This window comes from Caretta caretta, chromosome 15 (genome assembly GCF_965140235.1).
Source record: "Caretta caretta isolate rCarCar2 chromosome 15, rCarCar1.hap1, whole genome shotgun sequence".
NCBI classification, from domain to species: domain Eukaryota; kingdom Metazoa; phylum Chordata; order Testudines; family Cheloniidae; genus Caretta; species Caretta caretta.
The window spans coordinates 3,706,198-3,731,095 of record NC_134220.1 but is presented as its reverse complement, the minus strand read 5'-3'; the positions used below and the strand labels follow the sequence as shown (position 1 = coordinate 3,731,095).

At 63.8% G+C, this 24,898-nt stretch overlaps 2 protein-coding genes across 6 annotated transcripts in view; one reads left to right on the top strand and one right to left on the bottom strand.

Annotated features, from left to right (window-relative positions):
- The first annotated feature begins 664 nt into the window (after positions 1-664).
- SELENOM (selenoprotein M) lies at positions 665-4,688 on the top strand. The gene is made up of 5 exons (XM_048822028.2): positions 665-829; positions 2,431-2,466; positions 2,819-2,853; positions 3,581-3,659; positions 4,027-4,688. The coding sequence occupies exons 1-5, from the start codon at positions 734-736 to the stop codon at positions 4,264-4,266; spliced, it is 486 nt and encodes a 161-aa protein (XP_048677985.1). The 5' UTR covers positions 665-733; the 3' UTR covers positions 4,267-4,688.
- A 1,300-nt stretch (positions 4,689-5,988) lies between these two features.
- Positions 5,989-24,898, bottom strand: part of SMTN (smoothelin) — a 52,687-nt gene continuing 33,777 nt past the window's right edge. For 3 of the 5 annotated variants that reach the window (XM_075120173.1, XM_075120175.1, XM_075120174.1), the window contains 9 exons: positions 19,993-20,151; positions 19,485-19,560; positions 18,774-18,938; positions 17,333-17,395; positions 16,964-17,024; positions 16,169-16,339; positions 15,964-16,087; positions 14,749-14,900; positions 5,989-7,155 (listed from right to left, as the gene is read on the bottom strand). In XM_075120173.1, coding sequence (XP_074976274.1) covers positions 7,005-7,155; positions 14,749-14,900; positions 15,964-16,087; positions 16,169-16,339; positions 16,964-17,024; positions 17,333-17,395; positions 18,774-18,938; positions 19,485-19,560; positions 19,993-20,151 — 1,122 coding nt within the window. In that variant the 3' untranslated portion in view covers positions 5,989-7,004. Of the gene's footprint in view, positions 7,156-12,876; positions 13,047-14,748; positions 14,901-15,963; positions 16,088-16,168; positions 16,340-16,963; positions 17,025-17,332; positions 17,396-18,773; positions 18,939-19,484; positions 19,561-19,992; positions 20,152-24,898 lie in introns of all 5 variants that reach the window. The other 2 variants (XM_048822018.2, XM_075120176.1) reach the window with 2 other exon arrangements.

The window sequence follows — 24,898 nt, the reverse complement described above, 5'->3', positions numbered from 1 at the left end:
CTGATGCAAAGAATTCATTAAGTTTCTCCGCAATGGCCTTATCGTCCCTGAGTGCTCCTTTAGCATCTCAATCGTCCAGTCACCCCACTGGTTGTTTGGCAGCTTCCTGCTGCTGATATAATTAAAAATATGTTTACGATTACTCTTGGAGTCTTTGGCTAGCTGTTCTTCAAAGTCTTTTTTGGCCTTTCCTAATGATATTTTTACATCTCATTTGCCCAAGTTTATGCTCCTTCCTCGCTAGGATTTAACTTCCACTTTGCAAAGGAGGCCTTTTGCCTCTCGCTGCTTCTCTTACGTTGTGGTTTCGCCTCCGTCCCACTTTTTTGGTTCTCAGACTATGGTTGGTAATTTGGGCTATACATTTAAATTGAGCCTCTATTATGGTGTCTTTAAAAAGTTTCCATACAGCTGCTTGTAGGTGCAGAAAGGAAGCAGCAGGTCCCCTGTGCTTATGCCCCTGAGTTAACATGGGGCTACTTTGCCCGTGTGGTAGTGGGGAGGGAAGCGGTGCCTCCCCCCAGCTCCAGCCGGGGGCTGTCAGTGCCTAGGGGCCCGCTCTGTCCCCCAGCCCCATGCCCCGCGAGCCACGGTGCCATAGGGAGGGGCCGGAGCCCCCCCTCGCGGCCGGACAGGCGGGGCTCCCAGCTTGCACCGCCGCCCTCCCACCTACGTGGCAGCGGCCCCAGCAGCAGGCTCCGCTCCGAGCCCCCTGCACGCCCGGCCCGGCCCCATGCGCCGCCTGCTCCTGCTCCTGCTGCTGGCGCCGCTGCGCGCCTACGAGCCGGACTGGGGGAAACTGCAGGGGCTGGCCCGGGGCAAGGTGGAGGTAACGGCGGGGGCTCGGGGAGCCGAGCGGGGGGCAGGCCGGGCGCTGGGGGGGATCGGGGGGCAGGCCGGGCGCTGGGGGGGATCGGGGGGCAGGCCGGGCCCTGGGGGGATCGGGGGGCAGGCCGGGCGCTGGGGGGGATCGGGGGGCAGGCCGGGCCCTGGGGATATGGAGAGCGTCCTGCAGGGACCTGGGGTGTTCAGGCAAGACGCGGGGAGGGGCGTCCTGCCTCCCCGGCCCGTGTCTTGGGGCAGCCCTCTCCCCAGGCTCTCCCCGCCCCAGCCAGGGGGACCCCGTGAGCAGGCTGCTGTGGCAGTGCTTGGAACCCGCGTAGCCGGGGTTGGGGGAGGCTGATCCCCGGGGGGCTGGAGCAGGACCGCCCGCAGCCGGTCGCTCGCACCGAGCAACGAAGCCAGGCTGCTGCCTGGGGCGAGGAGCACGGGCCGGGCCGGGCCGGAGGCAGCAGGGGCAGGAGTGAGAGCCCAGCTGGACCCAGAGCCTGCCCCTCCCTGTGCCGCGGGGGTCTGCCTAACCCCCTGGGCGGGGTACCCCAAATCCTTCTGCGGGGAGATGGGCTTGAACCAGAACTGCGATCTGAGCGCCCCAGACTGTGTGGGAGACGAGCTACCCACTGGGTCCAACATCCACCCAGCAATTAACCAGGGGCAGGTGGCCATCGGCTTCCCCCACCCCCTGATCCCAGAGAGGGGTCCCCAGGTCGCAGGGAAGCTGGGGAATGGCGGGGGTGGGTGTGTGGATCACCTGGGGCAGGGGTTCCATTTATCCATGAGCAGCAGTCAGTGCTATGGGGCAGCTGGGTGGAGACCACACACCAGTGGAAGGTGGGGAGAGGCACAGCCCAAGCAGGGATGAACCCCCAAACTCTGCTTTGGGGAGGGGATGGAGCATCCCTGTGAGTTCCCCTGGAAACCATTAATGTGACCTGTTACTAGGACAACCTGATGTGTGCTTCATTACCATAGCAACCAGGCATTCTGCTTCTCCTGGCGACCTGGCGGAGCCCAATGTGGGGCAGGGGCAGGCGGGGAGGGGCCGGGTCCAACTAGGAGCAGTCCACCATGCCCAGGGGAGGAGAGGAAGGGTGACCCCATGGCTGGGGCCGAGAACTTGGGGACCCCTGCTCTGCCACAGGCTCCTTGTGGGACCCTGGCAATTCACTGTCTGACCTGGGGGTGTAAGCCCTGCCCAGCCCCAACCCATTACAGCCTGGGAGGAGCTCAGATACTCTGCTGATGGGTACCATAGAAGGACCAGCTGGGTCTGGGTGGGGGTCAGTGAGATGGAGTAGAGGGCAGGGTGGGGCCTTGGGATCTGGGGAAGAGCCCTACAGAGGGGTGGTGGGGATGGAGTGGGTGCAAGGGGATGGGGGAGGGTTGAAGCCAGATTGAGGCGGTTATAAAAGGGATTACTGGGGGCAAAGGGCACGTGGGGCTGGGGAAGCAGGTTACAGGTGGGGCTGCAGGGCGATGCGGTTGCTGGTGCAATTGCAGGGGGGATAGTGGGGAGATTGCAGTGGGGTTAGGGGGTGGCGTGAGGAGCTGGGGGCAGCTCTCACTCCCTGTGCTCTCCCTTTCCTTCAGACCTGCGGAGGATGATGGCTCAGCCGCCTGAAGGAGGTGAGTGCTGCCACGCCCTGGCCGGGGACACAGGGAACGAGCTCCACCCCCTCCACTGGGCTGCTATGCAGGGGACTGGGACACCCCCTTGGCCTCCTCCTGGGGTCCTTCCTCCCCCAGGCACTGCTCGTGTTGGTGCCAGGCCTATCACCGTGCTTTGCCAAACCCCTCTGCCAGGGTGGTGGGGCAACCCCTCCCCCACAGGGGTAAGGGCAGCTCTGGCAGGATGGGCAGGTGCACAGGTCTCATGCAGCCTCCTGCTTTCCCTGGGGGTTCTGCGGTGTGGGGGAGCCCTCCTGGCCCCTTTGGGGTGTGTGTCTCGGGGGCAGCACTCATCTCTGCTCCCTTCCAGGTGAAGGCCTTTGTCACCGAGGACATCCCTCTGTAGTATCCTTTTCTGCTCCAGGGCTGGGCCAGGCTGTGGATGGGGAGGGGGCTGGCAAACCCAGGATTTGGCTCCAAGATCCAAGCTCACATTTGCAGCCTGCAGGGCTGTGAACCCCTGTGCATATCAGTGGGTCTGTGGTGCCTGCCTGAGTCTGCAGACAGCCTGTGCCAAGAGCTCCCATTCACCCCAATTGGATGTTGACTTTGGAGCCTGATGACCGTTTGCCACTAACCTGCCCAGCACTGTGGGATGCGGTGGTGGCTTCTGGGGACAGCTGGCTGGTGTCCAGAGCTGCGGGGGATGGGGGATATGAGATCAAGCTCCCTTTACCCTCAGAAATAGCATCAAGTCCCTGTGTCTGGGGGGGAGGGGAAGCAGAGATGCTGTACCCCAGAGGCAGATGCTCAGCCACCTGCTGGAGGCTAAACCCCAAACTGCCTCCCACCACGTCTGGGGCCAGAGCCCCAGCCCCCTGCTTCCCCAGCCCCCAGGCCCTGCTGGACACTGTGCTAGGGCTGGTGTCATCCCAGGAGCTAGCCCAGGGAGTATCACGTCAGCCAGGGGCCCATGCCCTGCTCTCCCAGCCCAGCGGACACAGAGGACCCTGCAACTTCCAGGCATGGGACTCCCCCAGGTCCGAGTCACCCAGGCCATGATCAGTGGGATGCTGATGCCAGGCCAGGGCCCTGCCTCCTCACTGCCAGGATCCTTAAGGGCACCTTCCAGCCACAACCTGGTGATGAAGCATCTCCCCGGAGCCGACCCTGAGCTTGTGCTGCTCAGCTTCAGATACGAGGAGCTGGAAGTAAGGGCTGGGTGGGTGTGGGGAAGGAGGGGTGCTCCTGGGTACTTTTGTCCCAGCCTCTCCCAGCAGGGGGCACTGCGGGGAGCAGGGTGGGAGCTCTGGCTGTAGGGGAGCTCCCGGCTGCTTGTCCCAGCAGGGGATGCGTTCTACAGTCAGCTTATAAAGCCAGTGGGAGGCTGCCTGCCTGTGCAGGCCCAGCCGTAGGTGCCCATGGTGCTGGACGGACAGGAGCCCTGGTCCTAGCTGTGGGAGGGAGCTGAGCTGGCAGGGGCATGAGTTGCTGGCCCAGCTGTGACTAGCAGCAGGCCAGTCGGTGCTGGGCCGGGGCTGCTGGTCATCCGGCACTGCAATCCCTGTCTTTTTGCAGAGAATTCCCCTGAGTGACATGAGTCGGGAGGAGATTAACCAGCTGGTGCAGGAGCTGGGATTCTACCGCAAGGAGGCACCTGATGCCCCAGTGCCTGAGGAGTTCCAGCTCGCCCCAGCCAGGCCTCTGCCCACCCTGCAAACGAAGGAGCAGGGCCCTGGAACACCCTCCCCACCAGCTCCCGCAGCCAAGAGCAAGCCCCCCAGGAAGCCTGACAACCAGGAACACCCAGATCTATAGCCAAAAGTGTGCATGGGGGTGTGTGCCTGTGGAATGAGTGTACATGGGGGGGTGGGTGTGCATGCTCGGAGTGTATGGACTGTACACCCACCTCACTGGTAGGTGTGACACAGCTTCTGCCCCCCACAATATGTTCTATACCAGCCCTGGGTCAGCTGCCCAGCCCCATGGCTGTTAACAGGCAGTCCCGTGGCACCCAGACCAACCTGCTAGTGCTTCTGTGCTGTGCATCAGTGCCCCCTGCCTGCAGGGACAGAATGAAGCCCTCAGCTGAAAGCTCTGGGTGCTGAGGGTGGATGAGCTGAGTCCCAGAGGGCCCTGGGTCGCTGCATGCTGGGCAGCATGGGCAGGCTCCCTGCCATCTGTGCTGTGGTCCAAGGGCTTGTGTCCAGAGCTGGAATAAAGGCCCCTTCACCCCACAAGTTGCAGTGTGTCATCTTCTTCCTGGGCGGGTCTGTCAGAGCCCTATCCCCCGGGTGCATTAGGAGGATCCTGTCCCATGCAGCTGGCTGGCCCAGCACAGCTGTAGCCAGTGGGGGATGGGAGCAGCTGGTGGTCCTCGCAGGCTGGGCCAGCTTGGGGGGGGAAGCGACACAGCCCCTCCCAGCTCATTACAGCAAACACCACCCCCACCCCCTGTCAGCACAGATGAGGGCTCTGGGTGGAGGTTGCGGGGAAACCAGCACTGTAGTCAGGCTGTGGCTGGTGGCTCCAAGGGGCAGGGCTCAGACCAGACCTGTGGCTTTTAGGGGCTAGTCCTGGCTGCCTGGACCCAGTTGCCCCCTGCTGGCTCCCCAGCTGCAGGGGAGGAAAGCCCCCTTGCTGAGGCTGGCCATGGGGCAAGGCCAGGGCCCTTGCTGATTGACAGAGCAGGAGCTGCGGCCTGCAGAAGAGCCAGGGGCCGAGGTGGGGTCTGCCTTATGTCCAGGAAATGGGTTGGGGAGCCTTGCAGGGTGCTCCTCACCAGGAACTGGACAGCAATCTTGCTATCTACACAGCTCCACTCCCTCCGCACTGGGAGATGCTCTCCCAGCCTGTGCTGGGGATCTCGGCCATGGGCTTTAGCCAGTGAGGAGGGGGAGGACGAGTGTCTGAGCTGAGAGCCAGAGCAGAGGGGATGGGAGTGTGGCTCAGCCAGGAATACACCCAGCATTAAGACACCCCAGAAACAGTGCAGCCTCCTCAGGTGCAGCATGGCTTCAGAAGCCCCCCATACCCCACACTTGGCCCCTGCAGGAACCTGGACACCAATGGGGCAGTGGGATGGTGCAGGTGGAAGGACCTCCTACCCCTAGACTACAGCCCTGCTGGTTGTTCCAGGAGGCCCCCATCCCTCTCATCCCACCGGGATCTACTTTGCAGTCATAGCCACGGGGGTGGGAGAGGGGATGGAAAATAGGGGGTAGGGCTATCACAGGCGAGCTGGTGGTGGAGAGGGGAGCAGGGCAGAGGGACTGGGGCCACCCACACCTGCCTGCTGGCAGGGAAAGGAGCTGGCCAGGCCGGAACTGGGCAGAGCTGCAGATGAGAGCGTGCAGGGCCCTTCCCCTAAAGGAGAGGAAGGCACACTGTGTGCAGGCCCCATGCCTCCCCCCACGCAGGCAACGGGACAGTAGCAGTGCTAACCCAGGCAGCCTGCAGAGCCAGGGCAGTGGGAAAAGGGCCCCACTACATCACCACAGCCAGCCCTCTGCCCAGGGCAGGCAAGGAGCAGAGGCCAGGCCCTGTATAACAGAACTTTATTGTCTGGCTGGTGCTGATACAAGTGTCTATGGGGGTGTAGAAATGGTTACACAATTGGCTAGTGGCACTTGGTGCAAAGGGCCCAGAGCCAGGTCGGAGGGCTAAGGAAACAAGTGGGAGGTGCCAAGCCCCGGGGGGCTGCCCCACTGGGAAAGGCCTGCCCCAGGAGCCCACCCCCTCACCGGGTTCCAGTCCATCTCCCCAGGGCAAAGGGAATGTGGGTCCCAGCAATGGCGGTGCCTCCTAGGGGTGGGGGTGAGCAGTAGGGCAGCAGCGTGCCAATGTGGGAACTGCCCCCAGCTGTGGGCACAGTGCTGAGTGTGGAGGTCCCCAAGGGAGAGGGCTGCAAGCAGGAGTGTGAGCAGCACCCTTCTGGAGTGCCAAGGAGGGCAACTCCCCCCAAGGGCAGCGAACCCCCCCCCACACACACACACACAGAGACCAGCTACCCAGGCCTCAAGCCCTGGAGGAAGCAGGGCAGTGGGGGACACTCACCTGCCCATGTAACTCCAGTGACAAACCCCTGGGCCAGGTGTCTACAGCACCATGCCAGCCCATTGCCACTACGCAGCACACAGGCCCAAACAGCCAGCCTGAGACGTACACAGGGCTCTCCCAGCCCAAGTGGGGTCGGGGGTATTGCACAGCATAAAAACAATTCCTTTAAAATGAATAACTTAAAACAATATAAAGCACAGGACAGAGGGGTGAGAGCCAAGCTGGCAGGGGGACCAGGCCAGGGACCATGGGGGCTCAGCTTGCCATGGAGAAGATTGAGGGAGCTCGCAGCATGGCCAGGGGGCAGAGCACAGACAATGCAGGACCAGTCTCAGCCTCACCCAGGCCCTGCGGGGCAGCCTGGTGGCTGGGCAGGTCTGCTGGGGGTGGGCAGCACCCCCTCTGCACACCTGGGTCCCTGCAGGGGCAGTGTGGGTCTATTTACTCTGCAGCCGTGCCCAGGACGGGGGGGGGGGCGGGGGCAGGACGGGGGGGCTCTAGAACTCTTTCTGCCGCAAGCGTAACTCATGGCGCCGCAGGTGGTTGTAGAGGGACTGCACGTAAGTGAAGACGCACTTGGAGTCCGGCCTCTTCCCCATGATCATCATGTCTTCCACCTCCACCAGGGGCATGCAGTCAACCAGCATCCTGCGGGGAGAGGGCAATGAGCATGGTACACAGGACCACAGGCATGACTGCCTCCTGCAGGCCAGACCCTGCCCTGCCAAGAGCCCTTGCAGCCCCACTGCTCACCCAGCCTCCCCTCTGCTGAAACCCCACACATGCCTGGTCCCAGCCCCCAAGCTCCAGGCCTTGCTCAGATCCTGCCTGGCCCCCCGCTCACAGGCACTAGCCCACCACCCAGGGCTCCCTCCACAACCAGCAGCCCTCTGGGCCCAGCTGGCATGGGTAACCCTGGTGCATCAGCCTCTCCTTTCAGGTAAACATCTCAGACAAATGCACGCCCAGGCGGGTGGTGTGCCCACCAGCCCAGCTTCTCCCTAGGTCCTGCCCACACGACCCACTGCCCAGAACCTTGGCCCTCACCAGCCAGCCAGGGCCTTGGCCCCATCACCCCCACAGCTGGCACCTGCCACATATCCCGCTCTCTCTCCTCACAGCCCTCCTTGCCTCCCCCCCCCCACATCCCCACCCCTGCTCCTCTCCATCTGAGCTGTGACCTGGCCCCATGCCCACTCACCTCAGCTGCCTGGCTCCAGGGGCCTCCTGCTCAGCTGCAGGCCCAAGGCTAGGGCCCGTTGCCTTTAAACTTTGGCCCTGACTTGAGGGCAGCTGTGCTCACAGAGCCCCAGGCCATCCCACACACCCCTGGCCTCTCGGCTCACCTCCAGCCTGTGGTGCCCAGAGGGGGCCGTGCCCTCAGCCTGTGTGTGAACCTGTGCTTGGGATATGCCCACAGAAAGGGGAGCTCCCCCCAACCCATCTGGGGAGCTGACATGCCACCCCTCCCTGTCGCTGACCTGTCTCCCTCCTCAGTTCCCACCCCTTGGGTCCCATGGCAGCCTCCTCTCTCCTCTGGCCCCCCTGACAGGAACGGGGCAGCCTGCAGCTTTAGCTCCAGCACCAGCATGGGGGTGGCAGGCACCCGGAATAAGGGCAGATGTTTGCATGAGCCCCTGACCACACACCGCTCAGGACTTGCCCTATGTTTGAGCTGCATGTCAGCACTCGCCCCCTCCACCCACAAGAGCCTCCTCCCCCACACTTCCTCCCTGTGCTCCCTCATCCCCTCCCACCCTCTGGCCAAGGGCAGGCTGTGCCCAGCTGAGAACACAGCAGCAGGACCTGCCACCAGCCTGTGCCCCCATTGCATGCCCTGCTGCTGCCACCATGTCCCCTTCGCCCCAGGATGGGCGAGTTCCTTTCTCCACAGGCCCAGCCTATCAGCCCCCCCCCCCACCATGTGCACAATCATCCCACCGCAGCAGGTGCCCTGGGCAAAGAGCCTGATCCGGCTAGTGCCCTCAACTCCTATCCTCATGTCCGCAGGCTGAGGGCTTGGGCAGATCGCAGGGTTAGGTCCAGGGTAGCCCAAGGCCTCCAAAGGCCTCAGGCACTGCTTCCCCACCCCTCCCACTTCCCCAGCTCTGGAAGTCAACGGTGGCTGAGGAGGCTGCTGGTCTGCCCCCCAACACTCCTGATTGCAAACTGCCCCGTTGGTAACCAGTGCAGCTGGCTGCCTGCTGGCCTGCGTGCCAGGCCTATGCCATGCTGCCTGGGGCCTATGGGTACACTCCAGCCTTCCCAGATTCACCCTCCTCTCCCAGGCCCAAGAAGCCAATTTCTTTGCAGCTCCCCAGCAGAGGCTGCGACTCCATCAGCCCTGGGTTCAGGCTCGCCCCTGGTGTCCCAGCAGGATTTTAAGACCTGCTGGGATACAAGCTAGGGGAGTGAGTGGGTGCAGATGGGCAGACTAGGTACTGCATGGGCAGAGGCAGGCACATCCCACACTGCCAATCCATACACCTCACCGAGGCCCAGCCAGGTGCCCTCCATGGCTGCTCAGGCCCCAGAGCCCATTCAGTCCTCCTGCTCTGGGAAGGATGCTGGCGGGTGGGAGCCCAGGCAGGCCGGAGCCCAGGCAGGCCTGGGCTTGCGACCTGCAGCACCGGAATATGTGTAACAGCAGCACGATTACGAGTGCTATACCAGCCCCTCACCTGCCACATGGGCACATAGCGCCTCTCACCTCCCCAGGAGAGGCTGCAGGGGGAAGCTGCAGCAGAGACAGATGATGTTGTAGCAGTGTGGACAGACAGACCAGGCTGGGCATGGCCCAGACTCTGCACCCAGCAGGACCTTGTTGGCCCATAGCCCCAGCACAGGCTCCCGGAGTCAGATTCTGCTGGGAGCCATTGGCACTAGCCACAGGGCCACAGCAGCTGTTGCAAGCAGTGCAGGTAAGGGGAGGTGGCAGCTTCCCCGCCGGCTGGCCAGGCTCTGCTACCTGGGACTGGAATGGGGGGAGTGGATTTTAATGGGGCACGTGGCTAAATCATGAGGCAATAGTGGGGGAGCACTGGGGCTCTGCAGAGATGCCAAGCCCCCCAGCAGAGAGCAGCCCTGCCCGGAGCACAGGAGGGGCAGGCCTGAAGGAATGGAGTTGACGTGGTAACCCAGTGCCACGCCTTGCCCAGCTCACACTCAGGGGAGATCTGTGCCTTCAAGTCCACTCAGGCCCATCTGACATCCCAACTGCAGAGGGAGCAAGGGCTGGTGGGGTGAGCACAACCTGGAGCCAGCATCCCCCTCCCCCTCCCCAGTGCTGGCACAGACTTCCCGTGCAGCCAGCGGCAGTTCACAGGCCTGGTGTGTGCTGAGGTGAGACCGAGGGCCCAGGTGGCTTGTGCCTGTGAAGTGCTGTGAGATCCCTATGTGGGAGTGGTGGAGGGGGACAAAGGATCCCTCTAGCCCCAGACATCAGCCCCTTCTGCTGAACAGGCCTGGGCCCCCGGTGCTCTGAGGGCATGGGGCAGCAGGCTGGGAGACACCTAGCAGCAGGAAGGAACAGCGCCCAGCGGTGGCAGCTGCAGGTACAGCAGCAGGCTGCTGTGTAGCCAGAACCCAGGACCCCATCCATTCACTGGGAAAAAGCCCCACAACACCAAAGCCCCCTTCCCACCCCGTCTGTCTGGGCACTGGCGCCCCTTAGCACTGAGCAGCGAGGGCACGGCCTGGAGGCTGGGAGAGCCTGGCCCATGCCACCAGCATGTGCGCAGCACAGCCTGGAGGTGCTTGGCCCAGCCAGCTCCCTGGCAGGGGCTGAGGCAAAGCCCAGCTGACCACACCCCTGGTGCCCAGGGCAGGCGCCCTGTCAGCAAGTGGCTGATTCCCTAGGAGCCAGGGGCCAGGCCTTCCCTGCACTGCTCAGGCCCGGGGCAGAGCCCAGAGCAGGAAATCCCCCCAGCTAGCCCTGCAGGGGGAGGGACCTGCCCCCAGGGCATCAGAGAGCCCATGCCTGACTCCCCTCACAGAGGCAGGGGAGCGCCTGCTGCTGGCAGCAGAGTACCTCTCACCTGCAGCATTAAAACAACAGCACCACGCAGAGAGTAGGTACCAGCCCCCTCCCCCAAGCTCAGCCCCACAAAGCCTTAGAGGGAGGAGCCTCACCCCCCCAACCAGCCCACCCTCTTCCTGCACAGTGCTGGGAGCTGGGCCGCAGGACTGACACCACCCAGAAACCTTCCAGCCAGGAAGCTCCACGTGCTGCCCAGCCACTGATTAGCCCCTTCAGCATCCTCCCACCTCTGCAGGTGGGGAAACCGAGGCACCGCTTGCCCAAGGTCACACAGTGAGCCATGGCAGAGCTCCAACCACCAGCCGTTTGCTGCCGACAGTTCCCAGCATGCACCCCTTGCAGTGTGTTATTCTGCCAGCCCAGGCCGCCGGGGCGGGGCAGCCAGTCAGTTGTGGGCTGCTGAGATGGACTCGGGGCCTGCACTGCTGGGACAAGAAGTGAAGGGACGCTGGCTTGCGACAGAACAGAGGGGAGCGGCTGCGCACGACTGCACCCAGCTGCAGAGCCCGGCTCCCCCTCAGCCAGGGACACAGCAGCCAGCTGGGGCCCACACAAGAACCTGTGCTGAGCTGGCTGCCCCACGGCCCTGCAGTCCGGGCTTCCCACCCCAGCCTCCTGGTCTCGCCCCCACCTGCTGATCTGCACAAAGGGAGGGCTCAGCAGGCGGGCAGGGCTGTACACCCGGAAGGGGGGCAAGGGCTCGGTGTACACACGGTACCCAGCCCTCTGCCACACCCCGCTCGGCACCCCCTGCCAGGATGCTGGCGCTGGGAGTGAAAGGGGCTTGCTGGCCAGCGGCTTCCAGGCATTTGGCCGAAAGTGCCAGGAGGGGGCAGGCACCTCCTGCTCCCCTCCCTCAACAGTGCCTGCTTGCTTCCACCAGCACGGGCATGGAGAGGGGATGTGAGAGCCAAGACTGGCACAGGGTCTGCTGGGCACTCAGCACAGAGCACCGGTGCTGGGGGTAAGGGCTTCTGCCCCCCCATCCCTGCCCACTTTACGCCAGGGGCCCTCTGCCCTGCAGCTCCCCACTCATACAGCTGTGGTGATGCCGTCCCATCCTGCTCCAGGCCAAGGCCCCGTACGGTTCTTTCAATGCACTGAGTCCTGCGCTGCAGCAGAGAGCGGGCGATCACTGCAGTGACATCTCCAGCCTGGGGGGCCCTCCTGGATCTGGCCGGCTTGGCGCCTAGGTGACCCCGGCCAGCACCTGCTGCTCCCCTTGCTTCCAGCGCCTCTGGAAATGCAGCCCCAGGCAGCTGGTTCGCCCCCTCCCCTCCACGGGGCACTCAGGCACAGGCCCGGCTGGGTTTGTGATGGAAAAGCTTGAGGCAGCCTCAGGAGAATCCCTGCCCTTATAAAGACATAGCTGAACCTGCAACGTGCTCAGCGCAGCACGGGGCCCGCGTGCCGGGGAGGCTCCAGCAGGAGCAGAGATGCCCCCAGACAGGCCCAAACACTAACAAGGAGCAGCGTGATGGACATGCCTGAGTCACACTTTCCAGGCTCCCTGCTCCCATTGCCTGCCCATATATGACTAGGAGGGACTTTGCAGCGGGAGGGCTCGCTCACCTCGCCTGATCCCCGGCTCAGCCTCTGCTCAGCCCCGCAGCCTCACTGCCCTGGGCCGGGGGCTGGGAGCGTGTGCTGGGGACGAGAACTCTGCTCTTGCGGGACACAAAGACTGAGGAAGCACCAGGCCCAGGAGTTCACTGGCCCCCTGGCCTTGCCAGAGGGGAGCCAACCCAACTCAAGCATGAGCAATGGGGCATGGAGGGAGCCACTCTGCCAGCCCTTGATCCAGCCACAGGCTGCTCCAGCACAGTGGGAAGTGTAATTAAAGCAGCAGTTCGGAACAGCCACCCCTGCCCCAGATCCCGGGCTCAGAGAGCTGGGGAAGGAAATCTCGTCAGGGCACCCCTCCTCCTGGCGGGGAGCAGCCGGCCAGGGTCCAAGGCTAAGGCTCAGCCCGAGTTTTACGCTGGGGTGCGATGTCCTCTTCCCCTCCCCAGTCCCCATTCTAGATGCTGACACTCTGGCAGTGTTTCTGGACAACCCTGGCTGAGGTCAGAGTCAGTCTGGCGCCCTGACATCTGGCCTGCTCTCTGGGAAGAGGGGTATGCCCCCTGGACCCTCACCCCACGGATGGCAGGACTCACCCCCTCTCCCCTCACCTTCTGCACAGATGCACCCAGGCCTTGCCAGGTTCACCCCTGCCCTGCCCACTAGCCCCCAACTCAGCACAGCACAACCAGGCCCCTCGCTGCCCCCTCCTGCCAAGGGCACTGCCAAGCCGGGGCTGGACGGTAGATTGAGAGGAAGATTCTCACCATCGCTCCCGGGGGTGTAAATAGGCTACGACTTTTTGGTTTTTACCAGCCCCTTCTGGACCAGGCAGCGATAGAACTCCTGAATGTATGTGTACACACACTTCCAATCCGGCTCGCGCATCCGGACCATGTCCTCCACGTCGAGCAACTGCGGACAGTCTGCGTGCTTCCTGGGGGCGGGGGGAAAGGGGGAGCGAGTGATCACAGCCCAGTCCGGGGGAGGGAGAGGGGGGAAGAGAGAGAGAGAACAAGAGAAACGTATCAATCCAATTCACATTCCCCTGGTGCCATAACAACGCTCCAGTTCACACATGCTCTGGGGAGGGTGCGTAATGCGGAGGGGGGGGCATTCCCAGGTACCGCTGCACTAATGGCACTGTGAGACTAACAGGAATCGGGGCTACACAAGCACAGCCAGGGGAGTCATAGGTGCGGGAGCGTGAGGTCCAGGCGTGAGGAGATCCAGAGCGGAAGAACAGAGTGAGACAGAGGAGGAGAGGAAGGGAGTGAAGTGCTCTGGCGCCAACCAGTGGTTGAGGAGCGGATTCCAGAGCGGAGCAGCTCTCTATATAGCTGCGTATATAGATGGGGTGGCAGAGGGGAAGGCCCAGCTCCTCCTTGCCTGGCTCCGCTTGGAATCGGTGCAAGAAGCTCACCGAGGGCTAGAGGGGGAGGAAGGGGAAGGGCCACCTGGCTTCCAGGCCGGAGGGATCGATTGCTCTCATGGTCCACTCACCGGTCCCCGTTAAGGCAAAAGGTATAATTAATAGGAAGGCGGAAGTCCCGGCACACGCACCTGTTTGCTGTACCCTGTGCGGACTGGAAAAAAGAGCACTTGGGCCCTGGGGAGCTGGCACCCACGCTCCGTCTGGGGCCACCTGGCCCCCAGACATCATCCCCGGCAGGGCAGCCTGCACGGGCCAAGGGAACTCGGAGATCCCCTCCAACACACACACGCACATCCCCAGCCTGCGGAGACACTGGAGGAACTAGCCTGCCGCTGAAGGGAAGGAGGGATAGGTGGGTGGATGGATGGAGAGACAGAAGGAAGGAAAGGGGCTGACAGCCTCCAGCTGGACCGGCTCCCTTTTCTCAGCACCTCAGGAAACCAGAAGCAAAAAGGGGGCGCTCAGGAAGCTGCAATAGCGCCCCAGCCCCCGGGGCAGGCCCCAACCCTCGGGGCGGGCTCCAGCCCCCAGCCGCCCGGGCTGCAGCGCTGCACCGCACCAGGGCCCCCACCAGCCTTACCATCCCCTCCCTACTCGACGCCAGTCAAGCCCCAGGCAGCTTGAGGGGCCTCGGCCTGCACAGGTTTTGCTCCAGCGTTCAAGCAGTTAGAAGAGGGGGACGGAGGCAGGGGAAGGGGCTCCGTGCGCCCAGGGTTAGCCAGGGAAGGCCAGCCACTGTTGGTGCTCAGCTGCATGGCGGGGCAGCGGCTGCCGGTTATGGGGAAGGAGCTCTCTGGGGAATCATTCGGTCCCTTGCGAAGGCTGCTCCAGGGCCATCTCAGCGATGCTTGGGGCTCTGAGTGTTACGGGGCGAGAGGGGTTTGGCCCAACATCTCTGCACTGAGCACTGGGCTGCGTTGGCTTCCTATGCACCTGCACGGACGTCGCTTTGCCCAGCGTCAGGCCAGAGCAGCCACGCACGGCATGCTGGGAAGCAGCAGAGCCAGCCTGAGAGCCCCAAGCACGTGGCAGGGCAGCAGGGAGCTGGCTCAGCTCAGAGGAGAGGCAGCCCTAGGGGCACTTGCTGCTTCCCTGCGCCAGCCTTAGCAGGGCAGTGCCATGCTCCTGACCCAATGGAGCTGAGCTCAAGGCAGGGACCCAGCCCCGGCCCGCATTGCACACTGGGGAGGGGAGGGGGACGTACTCTGCCGAGGAGAAGGCCACCTCAAAGTTGCGGCGGCGGTTCTGGGGCGTCAGCTGTGTGTAGTCGAAGGCCTCGGGGAAGAAGTTGTGGACGAGGGCACAGAAGGCCATGCCGTCGCTCCAGCTGGAGGAGAAGTTCTGGATGTCCACGTGCTGTGGGACAGAGGCAGGGTCAGGAGAGGGAGCAGGCCCCAGCCTGGCTAGAGGCTGGGAGGAGAGCAGGCCCTGGCCAAGAGCCGAAGGGGATGGGGGAGCGGGGTGGGGACTAGAGCCTGATCCAGCCAGGAATCGGGGTGAAGGGCAGGGGAAAGGAGAAGCCAGCCTGGCCAGGAGCTGTAGGGGAAGGAGGGTGGTGGTGAGCAGGGCCTGCTGCTGCTAGGAGCCCTGATAGGATTGCCAACTTTCTAATTGCAGAAAACTGAATACCCTTGCCCTGCCCCACTCCCTCCTTCACCCTCCCTCCTGTCACTCGCTCTCTCCCACTCTCGCTCACCTGCTCAGTTTCACCAGGTGCAGGAGGGGGTGAGGGCTCCGACTGGGGATGCAGGCTCTGGGGTGGGGCCAAGGCTGATGGGTTTGGGGTGCAGGAGGGGGGCTCCAGGCTGAGGCAGGTGGTTGGGGTGTGGGAGGGCTGGCTCTGGGCTGGGGGTGCGGGCTCCGGGGTGAGGCCAGAAATGGGGGGTTCAGGGTGTGGGAGGGAGCTCCGGGCTGGGGAAGGGGGTTGCAGTGTGTGTGTGGTCGGGGGGGGCCTCTGGGGGGAGGGGGAGGTCCCGATGTGGGCTCTGGGCAGCGCTGACTTCAGGCAGCTCCTGGAAGCGGCTGGCATATCCCTCCTGCTCCTAGGTGGAAGGGCCAGGTAGCTCTGTGCCCCTGCTCTGTGCTCCCATTGGCCACACAGTTCCCAGCCAATGAGAGCCAGCGCCTGCAGGCAGGCACAGTGCACAGAGCCCCCCGGTGGCCCCTCTGCCTAGGAGCAGGTGGGACATGCCAGCCACTTCCGGGAACCACGCAGAGCCAGGCAGGGAGCCTGCCAGCTCCACTGCACCGGCACCACCACCAACCAGACTTTAAACAGCCTGGCCAGCGGTGCTGACCGGAGCCTTCAGGGTCCCTTTTCAACTGGGTGTTCCGGACCTGGCAACCCAAGCCCCAGAGGATGGGGGGCAGGGAGTGGGCCCAGCCTGGCCAGGAGCTGCAGGGGAAGGGGGGCACTGACCTCATAGCCCCGGGTCTTCGCTCTGCACCAGTCCAGCAACATCTGCTTGATGCTGTTGGCGTTGGGGACACCGAAGCTCGAGGAGCGCTGCACGGCGACCCGCGACATGGCCGGGCTCGAGGGGCTACGGGGAGCACACACAGCATGTTGGTTGACTTCCCACGGTATCGGCCCACCCCAGCCCAGCCGCACCCAGCGCCCTCACCTCCCGCTCTCCTTCTCCAGCTTCTCGATCATGGCCTTCCGCGCCTGTGTGGCCGACGTCTTGGGCAGGCTCTGAGCCTTCAGCAGCTCCTTCTTCTTCTCAGCCTGGCGCCGCTCCAGAGCAGCCAGACTGCCCTGGCGCGAGCTGCTCTCGTCCTCGCGGTCAAAGATGCTGGGAGAGGGAGAGAGACAGACTCAGCATGGAGGGAGGTCTCTGTTCAGCCAGGTCCCAACAGCACCCGGGGAAGGGGTGCAAGGATCTCTTCAACTCCGCCCAGGGGGGCCGAAGGAGCAGCTGCAGCTCCCCAGACTCAGCTGCAGGCGAGGGTGCTCAGCCCAGGAATGCAGGCCCAGAGGTCTCAGCTGGGCCCCCCAAACCGGGGGAGAATCTGCCTTCATGTGGCAGCGACGACACTACTCAGGGTTGTGGGAGCCTTAAATCAGTGGGGTCCGAGATCCCCAAGTGACAGGCACCGGGTTCTCCTGGCCCTCCAACAGTGCAGTGGACACTCCACCACATGGGACATCACAAGACCCCCAAAGGCTGACACCCCGCAGGACTGCTGGAAGGACAGGTAGCAGGCTGGGTGACAGCAGCTGCTCTGGGGGGTGGAGGGTAGCCAAGGTCGCTGACCTTTGAGGACACCGAAATACAATGGGTAAAGGCCTGTGCCACCCATGGATCCCAGCAGGGGGGGCAAGCGGCCCACACTGAGCTGCCATGCCTTTCTCCACCTTCCCCAGGGCACAGGAGCTCTCCCAGAGGGCACTGCCCATTCAGCAGGGGGTCACTCACCTGCCCACCTTCTTGGATGAGGAGCTGTAGGAGGATTTGGTCTGGACGAACGTGCTGCCATCTGCAGAGGCAAGGAGAAGAACCTCAGACACTGAGGGAGGTAGTGGGAGCTGTCTTTTCCCTGTGTCTGGCGCTGCCCAGAGGCGCTGCAGCCTGCTTCCACCAGGGCCCAGCACCAACGGGCAAGTGGTTGCCCCTCCCGCCCATCCCAGGACTGAGCGCCCAGTGCCAACGGGCAAGCGGGTGCCTGCCCCCCCTCCCCCGGGGCTGAGCGCCCAGCGCCATTGGGCAAGCAGGTGCCCCCAGAGGAAGGGGGAATTGCCACCAGGCGGCAGGAGAGCAGGCCAGAAGGGGGCAAAGGGCCCTTACTCTCTGATCGCTTTGTGTAGCTCGACTCCACTGTTGTCATACGGGAGGTTCTGGTGCCGTCGTCTGCAAAGGGAGGAAAAGACAAAGAAGGGTCAGCCAGGGTGGGGTGAGGCCAACACCTACAGCACCCGCCCCTGGAGAGGGCAGGGCCAGACGGACGGCATGGCTGCAGAGAGGCAGCTGAGCAAGGCCAGCAAGCTCCACAAAGGCCAGGCTGATGGGCGTGTGTGCAGCAGGCTCCAAAGACAACACAGAGTACGGGGCAGAAAGAGGCAGGGAGGCCCAGCCTGGCGGCAGGAGATGCAGAGAAGGCTCTGCCCCAGCCTGGAGAGAACAGGCCAGTGGCAGTGAACGAAAGGAGCAGAGGCAGTATAAAGCCAAGGCAGGCTTCTCCAAGGAGAGCGCCACCCAGCCAGAGCCTGGCCTGGCCGGGAGCCAGAGCAGTTGGTGGAAGGGCCCATGTGGCCAAGCTTCCTTGTATGCCTGAAAAGGCAGGTGGCAACAGGAAGGAACCGTAAGAGCCAGGGCTCCTTGAGCCACAGGCATAGGAAGGAAGGTGCAGCTGATGGCAGGGTGCACAGGCCAATGGGGGAGAGAACAATCCCAGCCCTGGGGAGAGGAGGAGGCTGTGCTGGACAGAGCCCCTTGGGCAAGGCTTGCTGGAGGAGCTGGCCGCCTGAGTTCATGCCAGCCTGGGCAGCGGCTGCTGGCAGGTAGAGGAAGCGCAGGAAGGGACAGGTGAGGCCAGGGATGGCTCCAGCCAGCCAGGGAAGCCCAGCTTTAACCAGGGGCCCAGTTACAGACCCATGACCACTCCAAAGGCTCCATGCCCACCATGCCATGGGCTGTGCTCGCTGGGGGCTCCCCATGCAGGCCCCATGGTTGGTGTAGTCCTGTGCCCCAGGCTCCACACTGGCCTACTCCAGCTCTCCCTGAGCTGGCATGTCCCTGGAGCCATCCTGGGAAGCAGGGAATTCTTGGCACAGAGGCTGCACCTCCAGAGCCCAGCAGACTCACAGCAAGGCAGAGCACATGCGTGCTGGATGCTCTCGGGGGTGGGGAGCCAGGCCCCATGGCTGCCAGCTGTCCTGGATGGCTGGGCCCAGGAGCCCTTTTTCAGAGTGAAGCCCAGGCAGCCAAGCACCGTCTTCACAGGGACAGCGAAGGACAGAGAGAAACAGAGAGAGACTCCAAGAGCAGGGGCTGCACCTTGGGAGATGATCGAGAAGAGGCCAGCAGAGACTGGCAGGCACCCAGAGACAACCCTGTGCCAGGGTGGCAGAGAAGAGATCAGCAGAGGGGGCCCCTGCCAGGGTGGCAGAGAAGAGATCAGCAGAGGGGGCCAGTGCTAGAGTGGCACAGAGCGGGCTGTGCTGGGTGTGAGCGGGACCAGGCTGAGAGATCAAGCGGTAGTGCTCAGTGGCCTTGCAGGGCCCCTTACTGGACTGGACGAGGCGCTCAGTTTTGGTGAGTGTGTGGCGGGCTGAACCATCAGCCGACTGGGCGCTCTGCTGGGTGGTGGTCTCGGTGGCCTGGGCCGCCTTCCCCGCCGCGGCCTGGTTCTTCATCTCCTGCAGCCGCTGGCCCCGCTCCTTGTCCCGCTGCTCTGCAAATGCACGCGGGCGATGGCGTTAATGCGGAGATGAGGGCACAGGGGGCAATGGATGCTGCCCGGCATTGAGCCACCACAGCCTCTCTGGGGTGCCCAGCCCAGTCCATCCTCTGCTACACGGTCCAGGAGTCAGGGCCCTGTGGGGAACTCCTTGCCCTGACAGAGCAGGAGACACAGCAGGAGGGATGGGGACGTTCTCCCAGCCAGGCCCCTGCTGCTCCTCGCCCATGATGCTGCCTTGCCAGATGGCGCCATGGCTATGGCACTGCAGAGACTCACACACAATGATCCGCAAAGGCTACAGAGCCTGCCTGCCTCCATGGCCAAGCCCCTCCCTGGGGTAGGGCCCAGACATCCCCATGCCAGCTCAGGTTTCGGTAGCACGGCTCCTGGCTCTCTGACCCCCCGTCTGCTGCTTCCATTCCACAGCCCTGCCAGCCTGCTGCCAGGGTCAAGGTGCCCACCCCCAGCCTACACAGGCCCTTGGGTGAGCCCATGGCTCCCCCAGCCACCAAGACCCGGGGACCCATGAGCAGCTACCTCTCTTCCTCTGGCGCAGCTCCCGCATGGCAGTGCGGATCAGCCGTCGCTCCTCGAAGTCCGACGTCTGGTCCAGCTGCCAAGGCAAGCGCGACACCAGCAACCTCAGCAACCGTGGCCTCATCCCCTGCCCCACAGCCAGCCCCAAACTCCACCACGGCCTCACCCCCCAACCCTGCCCCACCGCGGCCTCAGCCCCAACTCCACCACAGCCTCGCCCCCACCTAGGGTGACCAGACGTCCTGATAAAATCGAGACTGTCCCGATTTTCAGTTCTTTGTCCCGCGTCCCAACCAACGCACGATCCGGACGCCATTTGTCCCAATATTGCGGCTTTGACTGCTTGGGCACTTTTTTTTTGGGGGGGGGGAGCTTCCCCCATGTGTCCCGATATTTTGTCTGTTTCATCTGGTCACCCTACCCCCACTGCCCCCTCAAACCCAAGCCACCGCCCGGCTGGGGTAGCTCAGACAGAGGCAGAGGGCAGGCTCAGCCAGGCCCAATGTACCATCTTATCCAGCACGTCCTCCTCCTCGATCCTGCTCAGCTCCTCAGCGCTCAGCTTGCTCCTCTTCTCCGGCTCCCTCGCCTGGGCCTTCTCCATCCCATTGGGCAGCTCCGGCTCTGGAACCAGCACCTGGGGCTGCTCTGCCAGCTCGGCCTCCATCTGCAACAAGAGGGGCCAACGTCGAGAACCTCCTCCCCGCTCCAGAGCGCCCTGCCCTGCCGAGGGCCCGGGCAAACCCCCCGCATACATCCCCCGGCCCCACAGGGAGAGCAGCTCCGGATGCTTCCCCCAGCCAACAGGCCCAGCGCTGGGGGGGGGCATGTCCACGAGCAGCGAGGACTTGGTTTTACACCCCTAGTAAAGGGTAGCTCCAGTACTACCGTGCCCTCAGCGCCAGGCTGGGTATTAGCTATGGGCTGACGAGAGGGAAGAGCGCCACCTACTGCATTGCCAATGCCACTGCCCGACCATCCGTCCAGCTCCCGCTACCCACCGAGCCAGGCAGTACCAGCAAGCCCAGCAGAGGCTCCATCTGCCAATCCTCTACACCCACACAACAGGCTGAACTGTCCTGCCCTTCTCTAGCCGCCCCCACCCCACTCCATAAGTAGAGCTCTGTTGGGGGGCAGCCCTGACTATCTCCATACACAGTGGGGATGTGACAGACCAGAGGTCCCCCAGCAGGCCAGTGCAGGAACAGAACCCAGGAGTCCCGTCTCCCAGTCCTGGGCTTTTGCCACTGAGCCACATGTGACAAAACAGGAATATTTCGTAAACTTTTTAGGAGATCTATTTGTGCCTCAGTTTTCCCCTATGTGCTGGACTGTCACTAGCATGTGGAAAAGGGCTGCTTGCACTCTGGGCAGGCAAAGAGACAGATATGGGTGTTGCCTAGCTGTCTGGGCCCTAGGTTCAAGTTCATGGTGCTCTGGAGAATACAACAGCAGATCCAATTACCCAGACGCTGACAAGGACCCAGAGGCATATGGACTTCCCCACCTCCCAGCAAGGGGGCTCCCCAGCATTTCCCCAGCTCGGAAACGGGTCTGGAGAGGTGTGAGCTGGGGGACAAGCGTTGGCTGCTAGTGGCTGTCAAGGGGGCTTTGACCTGAGATTTGGACCAAGGTCAGACGGACGGAGAGCCAGAGTTCACTACAGCTTGGCTGGGCGCCCCAGAATGGACAATGTTTTACCCTTCCTTCCTCTGGGCTACCCCAAGGCCGTCCTGTGCTGTGCTCCGAGTGACTAATAAACCTGACTGGCTTGACAACACTGCGAGTATCACTGCACAAGCTGGACGAGGTGCATGCTTTCCCCAAGAGCAGACAAGTCCCCCTCGGCTGTCTCAGCGGGACTCGCTGACCAGAGCTGATGGGGTGGAGCAGGGGGGCTGCAGGCCCAGAGGTCCAGTCGGAGGAGGAGGGGAAGCCACGTGGCTTCCCCTGGAGGAAGTGAGAGACGCCGGGGATCTGGCCCATGGAAGGGTTCCCTCCCAGATGCTGTTCCAAAGCTGGCCCTAGCTCCAATCCTGTGGCTCCATGACACCACGGACATCACCCCACACCACCAGAGCCCAGCAGCCTGGTGCAGTCCAGCCTGTGGGGCAGACATGTACTGCTCCTGTGGATGGGCAATTCCTTCCCTACCCTCAACTCCTGCTCTCCGCCTCAAAGGGCACGCGGAACCCTGCAATGGGAACGGAGGAGTCAGGGACAGGGCTACTGTCAAGTTTCATGGTAACCCTAACACAGGCATGAGGGTCCAATCAGCCCATCCAAGATCCGCAGCAGTGAGTACACATGTCAGGCAGCCCAGATACACCCAGAGAGCGACGGCTGCCCGCAGCAGGCAGGCCCCACTGCCCAGTGAGCAGGGGCGCTGCCTGGGGCAGGCGGGTGGGCTAGGCAGCAGGCACCGTGGAGCCAGGGAGGTCAGCGCCCGCCTCTAGCTCCAGCACAGGCTTTCCAGGGGGATTAAGAGGCTTATCGGAAAGAGGATCCTGTGCTGGGGATCAGGAGCTGCCCTGGCAACGAGGCCAGGCCCAGCCTCTTCTGAACAATCATGTGGTGCCAGCTCCTTGTCAACACAGCCCCCAGCTCGGGCAGCCGGCCAGGCCCACAGTAGCACCGCAAAGGCCTGCGGGCAGGGGCTGAGGGGTCAGCTGTGGGGCTGAGACCACACCTGCTTGGCTCCATTCGCACACCCCCAGCAGAGCTTGGGCACCCCGGCGCTGGCCTCCTGAGGGGCCAGCTCTCAGTAGCCCCGTTGGAGCAGGGTGCCCTCCATGGCAGGACAGGATGGGGCAGGAGAGCCAGGCAGGCCAACCTATACAGCACTGCTGCCCTCTGGCTCTGCTTGGACCCAGCCCCCCAGGCTGGGCGTGACGGCCAGCAGCGCGGCCTCTCTCTCTGCCCAGCTGCTTGCTGGGGGTCAGTTCTCTTTGGTTAAAACACCAGGGGACCAAGGGCTAGGACTTCCCACCAGCCCGGGGGGCAGGGGTCGACCAGATGCCTAGCGCCCTTGGCAGGAGGCTGGCCTCTGTGGCCAGGGCTAGTGGTAGGCAGGCAGCGATGGGAGGAACCAACCCTAGGGCAGGGTCTAACGCCTTGTCAGCCGGGCCCGCTGGGCTGTGTGCACAGCAGCCCCACTAGCCCTGGTGCTCTGGCAGATTATCCCTGCAGGGGCCACACCCAGATCCAGGCAGCCCCGCGCCTCCCTGCCCAGCGGCCAGGGGAGACCCCGCTCACAGCGACAGCCTCGAGCAGCTCTGACACGGCACAGTGCCCCAGCACTCGCCGGAGGGCGCAGCTCCCTGGCTGGGCTCGGAGCCGGTGTAAGGAGACCCCAGGCCAGCTGTTCCTGCAAACAAACACGGGCAGGCAACAGCACCCACCACAACAGGCTGCTCCAGATGGCATGTCGGCAATGCGAGGCAGGCGGCCCGGATTGGCTCCGGGTGATGGGAGCCTCGGCTGGCACAGGTCTCCCTCAGCTGTAATCTCCTGCCACAGCCACAGTTAATCCCCCGTGAAAATGCACCTGCCTGGGCCAGCAGCAACTGGCGCCAGCTCTGGGGCTCCCCCGCAATAGCTTCCCTTTCCCCAGGAGCCAAAGCTCGGGGAAGGGCCGACAGGAGCACAGGGGCCTCACCCAGCAAGCTCCAAGCTGGCCGCCTGCTGTGGCCCTAGCAGGGGGAAGGGTATGGAGGTGCCGGCACTGGGTACCCAGAGCAGTTTTGCAGCTCAGCCAGCAGGGGCAGGCCAAGGCTTCTGCCCAAGCAACATCTGCCCACCCCTGCCTCCTTCCCCCTTGGAGGGAAGAAGGGACCCAAGACACAGCCAGCCAACGCTGCCCGTGGGACGGGCTCTCGGGGAAGCTGTCCACTGGAGGGAGTGGGCCTGCCACCCTGCCTTCCCCTGCCCAGAGCCCGCACACTCACAAGGCTGTTGCCCCTGGAGAGGTGCACAGATGACTGCCTGCGGGTGCTGGAAAAGGTGGGCGGATGGGCCACGGGGCTGCTGGGCTCCTCGGTGCCCGCAAAGTGGGCACATGGATCTTGTGCCTCCAGGAAGAGGGTGCTGGGGTCTTTCTCCTCCAGATCCTGGGCTCCCAGCCAGAGCGTGAGCACCTCCAGCTGCCGGCCGAGGCGCGCCTGCTCTGCCCGCAGCACCAGGTGCTCCTCCTTCAAGTCGTTGAGGGCGTTGGCCAGGGGCTGCAACTGCTGTAGAGCCTCCTCCAGGCGCCTCTCAGTGGCCAGCTGGAAGGCCTGGAGGTCCAGCCGGATCTCCTCCACCGTCGCCTCCCGGGCATTGTCCAAGCTGGGGAGGTGCACCCCCGGCATGATGCTGGTGGGGGATGGGATGCGGGCACGGCAGGGCCCCTCGCTGCCACGCCGCAGGCTCCCGGGGTGAGACACAGTATGGTCAAGGTCCTCTCGCTGCCAGCTCCGGGCGGTGGGCTCTGCAAGCTCCCAGCTCTTTATAGGGGCTCTTGGGCGTTGCCCCTCCCCGGGGCTGGGCTTTGTGTTCAGCCCCGCTATTCTTATCGCACAGGCCGGGGCCGGGCAGAGGGGCCGACACAGGAGCCGGGTGGGGAGGTGCTGAACTTGGAACGGTTCCCAGAGCAGGCCGGGCAGTGATGGACTCGGGCCAGGTGGCCAAGCCAGGGGGGCAGGCAGCTGGGCATGGGGCAGTCACTGAGCATGCTGCCTCCCCACCCCAACGCACAGCATGGGCTCCCCCTGAGCTGCCTCCCTGGGTCTAGCCCTCAGCAAACGGGGGAAGGGGTCAATCAAAGGTAGAGCAGGGCTTGGATAGAGCAGCCCAGCCCCTGCCATGCTGCCCCCACACCTTCACCTCACCACCCCCCATGCTGCCCCCCACCACACTCACCCCCAAATCCCCCAGCCCCAGCCATGCTGCTCCCCACTGCTCCCCCAACTCCCCCAGACCAGCGCCCAGCTGTGCCACCCCCTGCACCCCAGCTACCACAGGCCAGCACTAGTGTCCCCTCCCAACACCCTAAGGAGGGGGAGGCAGGGCCCTTAGCCCGTAGCCCTGCAGTTCCTTTGGGGAGGGGCAGACTCCTAGCGCCACTCATGCCCATCCAGGCAGTGCTCCCAGCCCCCGTCCTGTGCCCTGACAGAGCCAGCTCCTCACCCCCGCACCAGCCCCGCCGTGCACAGATCTCCCCCGCAGGAGGGGATGCCTCCACCTGGACCGGCGCTGCCCAGCCTGTGGGCAGAGAGAGCACAATGCAGAGAGGAGCTGGCTGCAGGTCCAGGCTAGGCCTCCATGGGCCATAGGGGCAGGATTTCCTCTGGAGCGGGGTAAAAGACACAGTTCCCCAGCGGGGCTGCCTACTCCGCTTGGGAGTCCTCAGTGGGTCCCCGTCTTCACCCTATGCC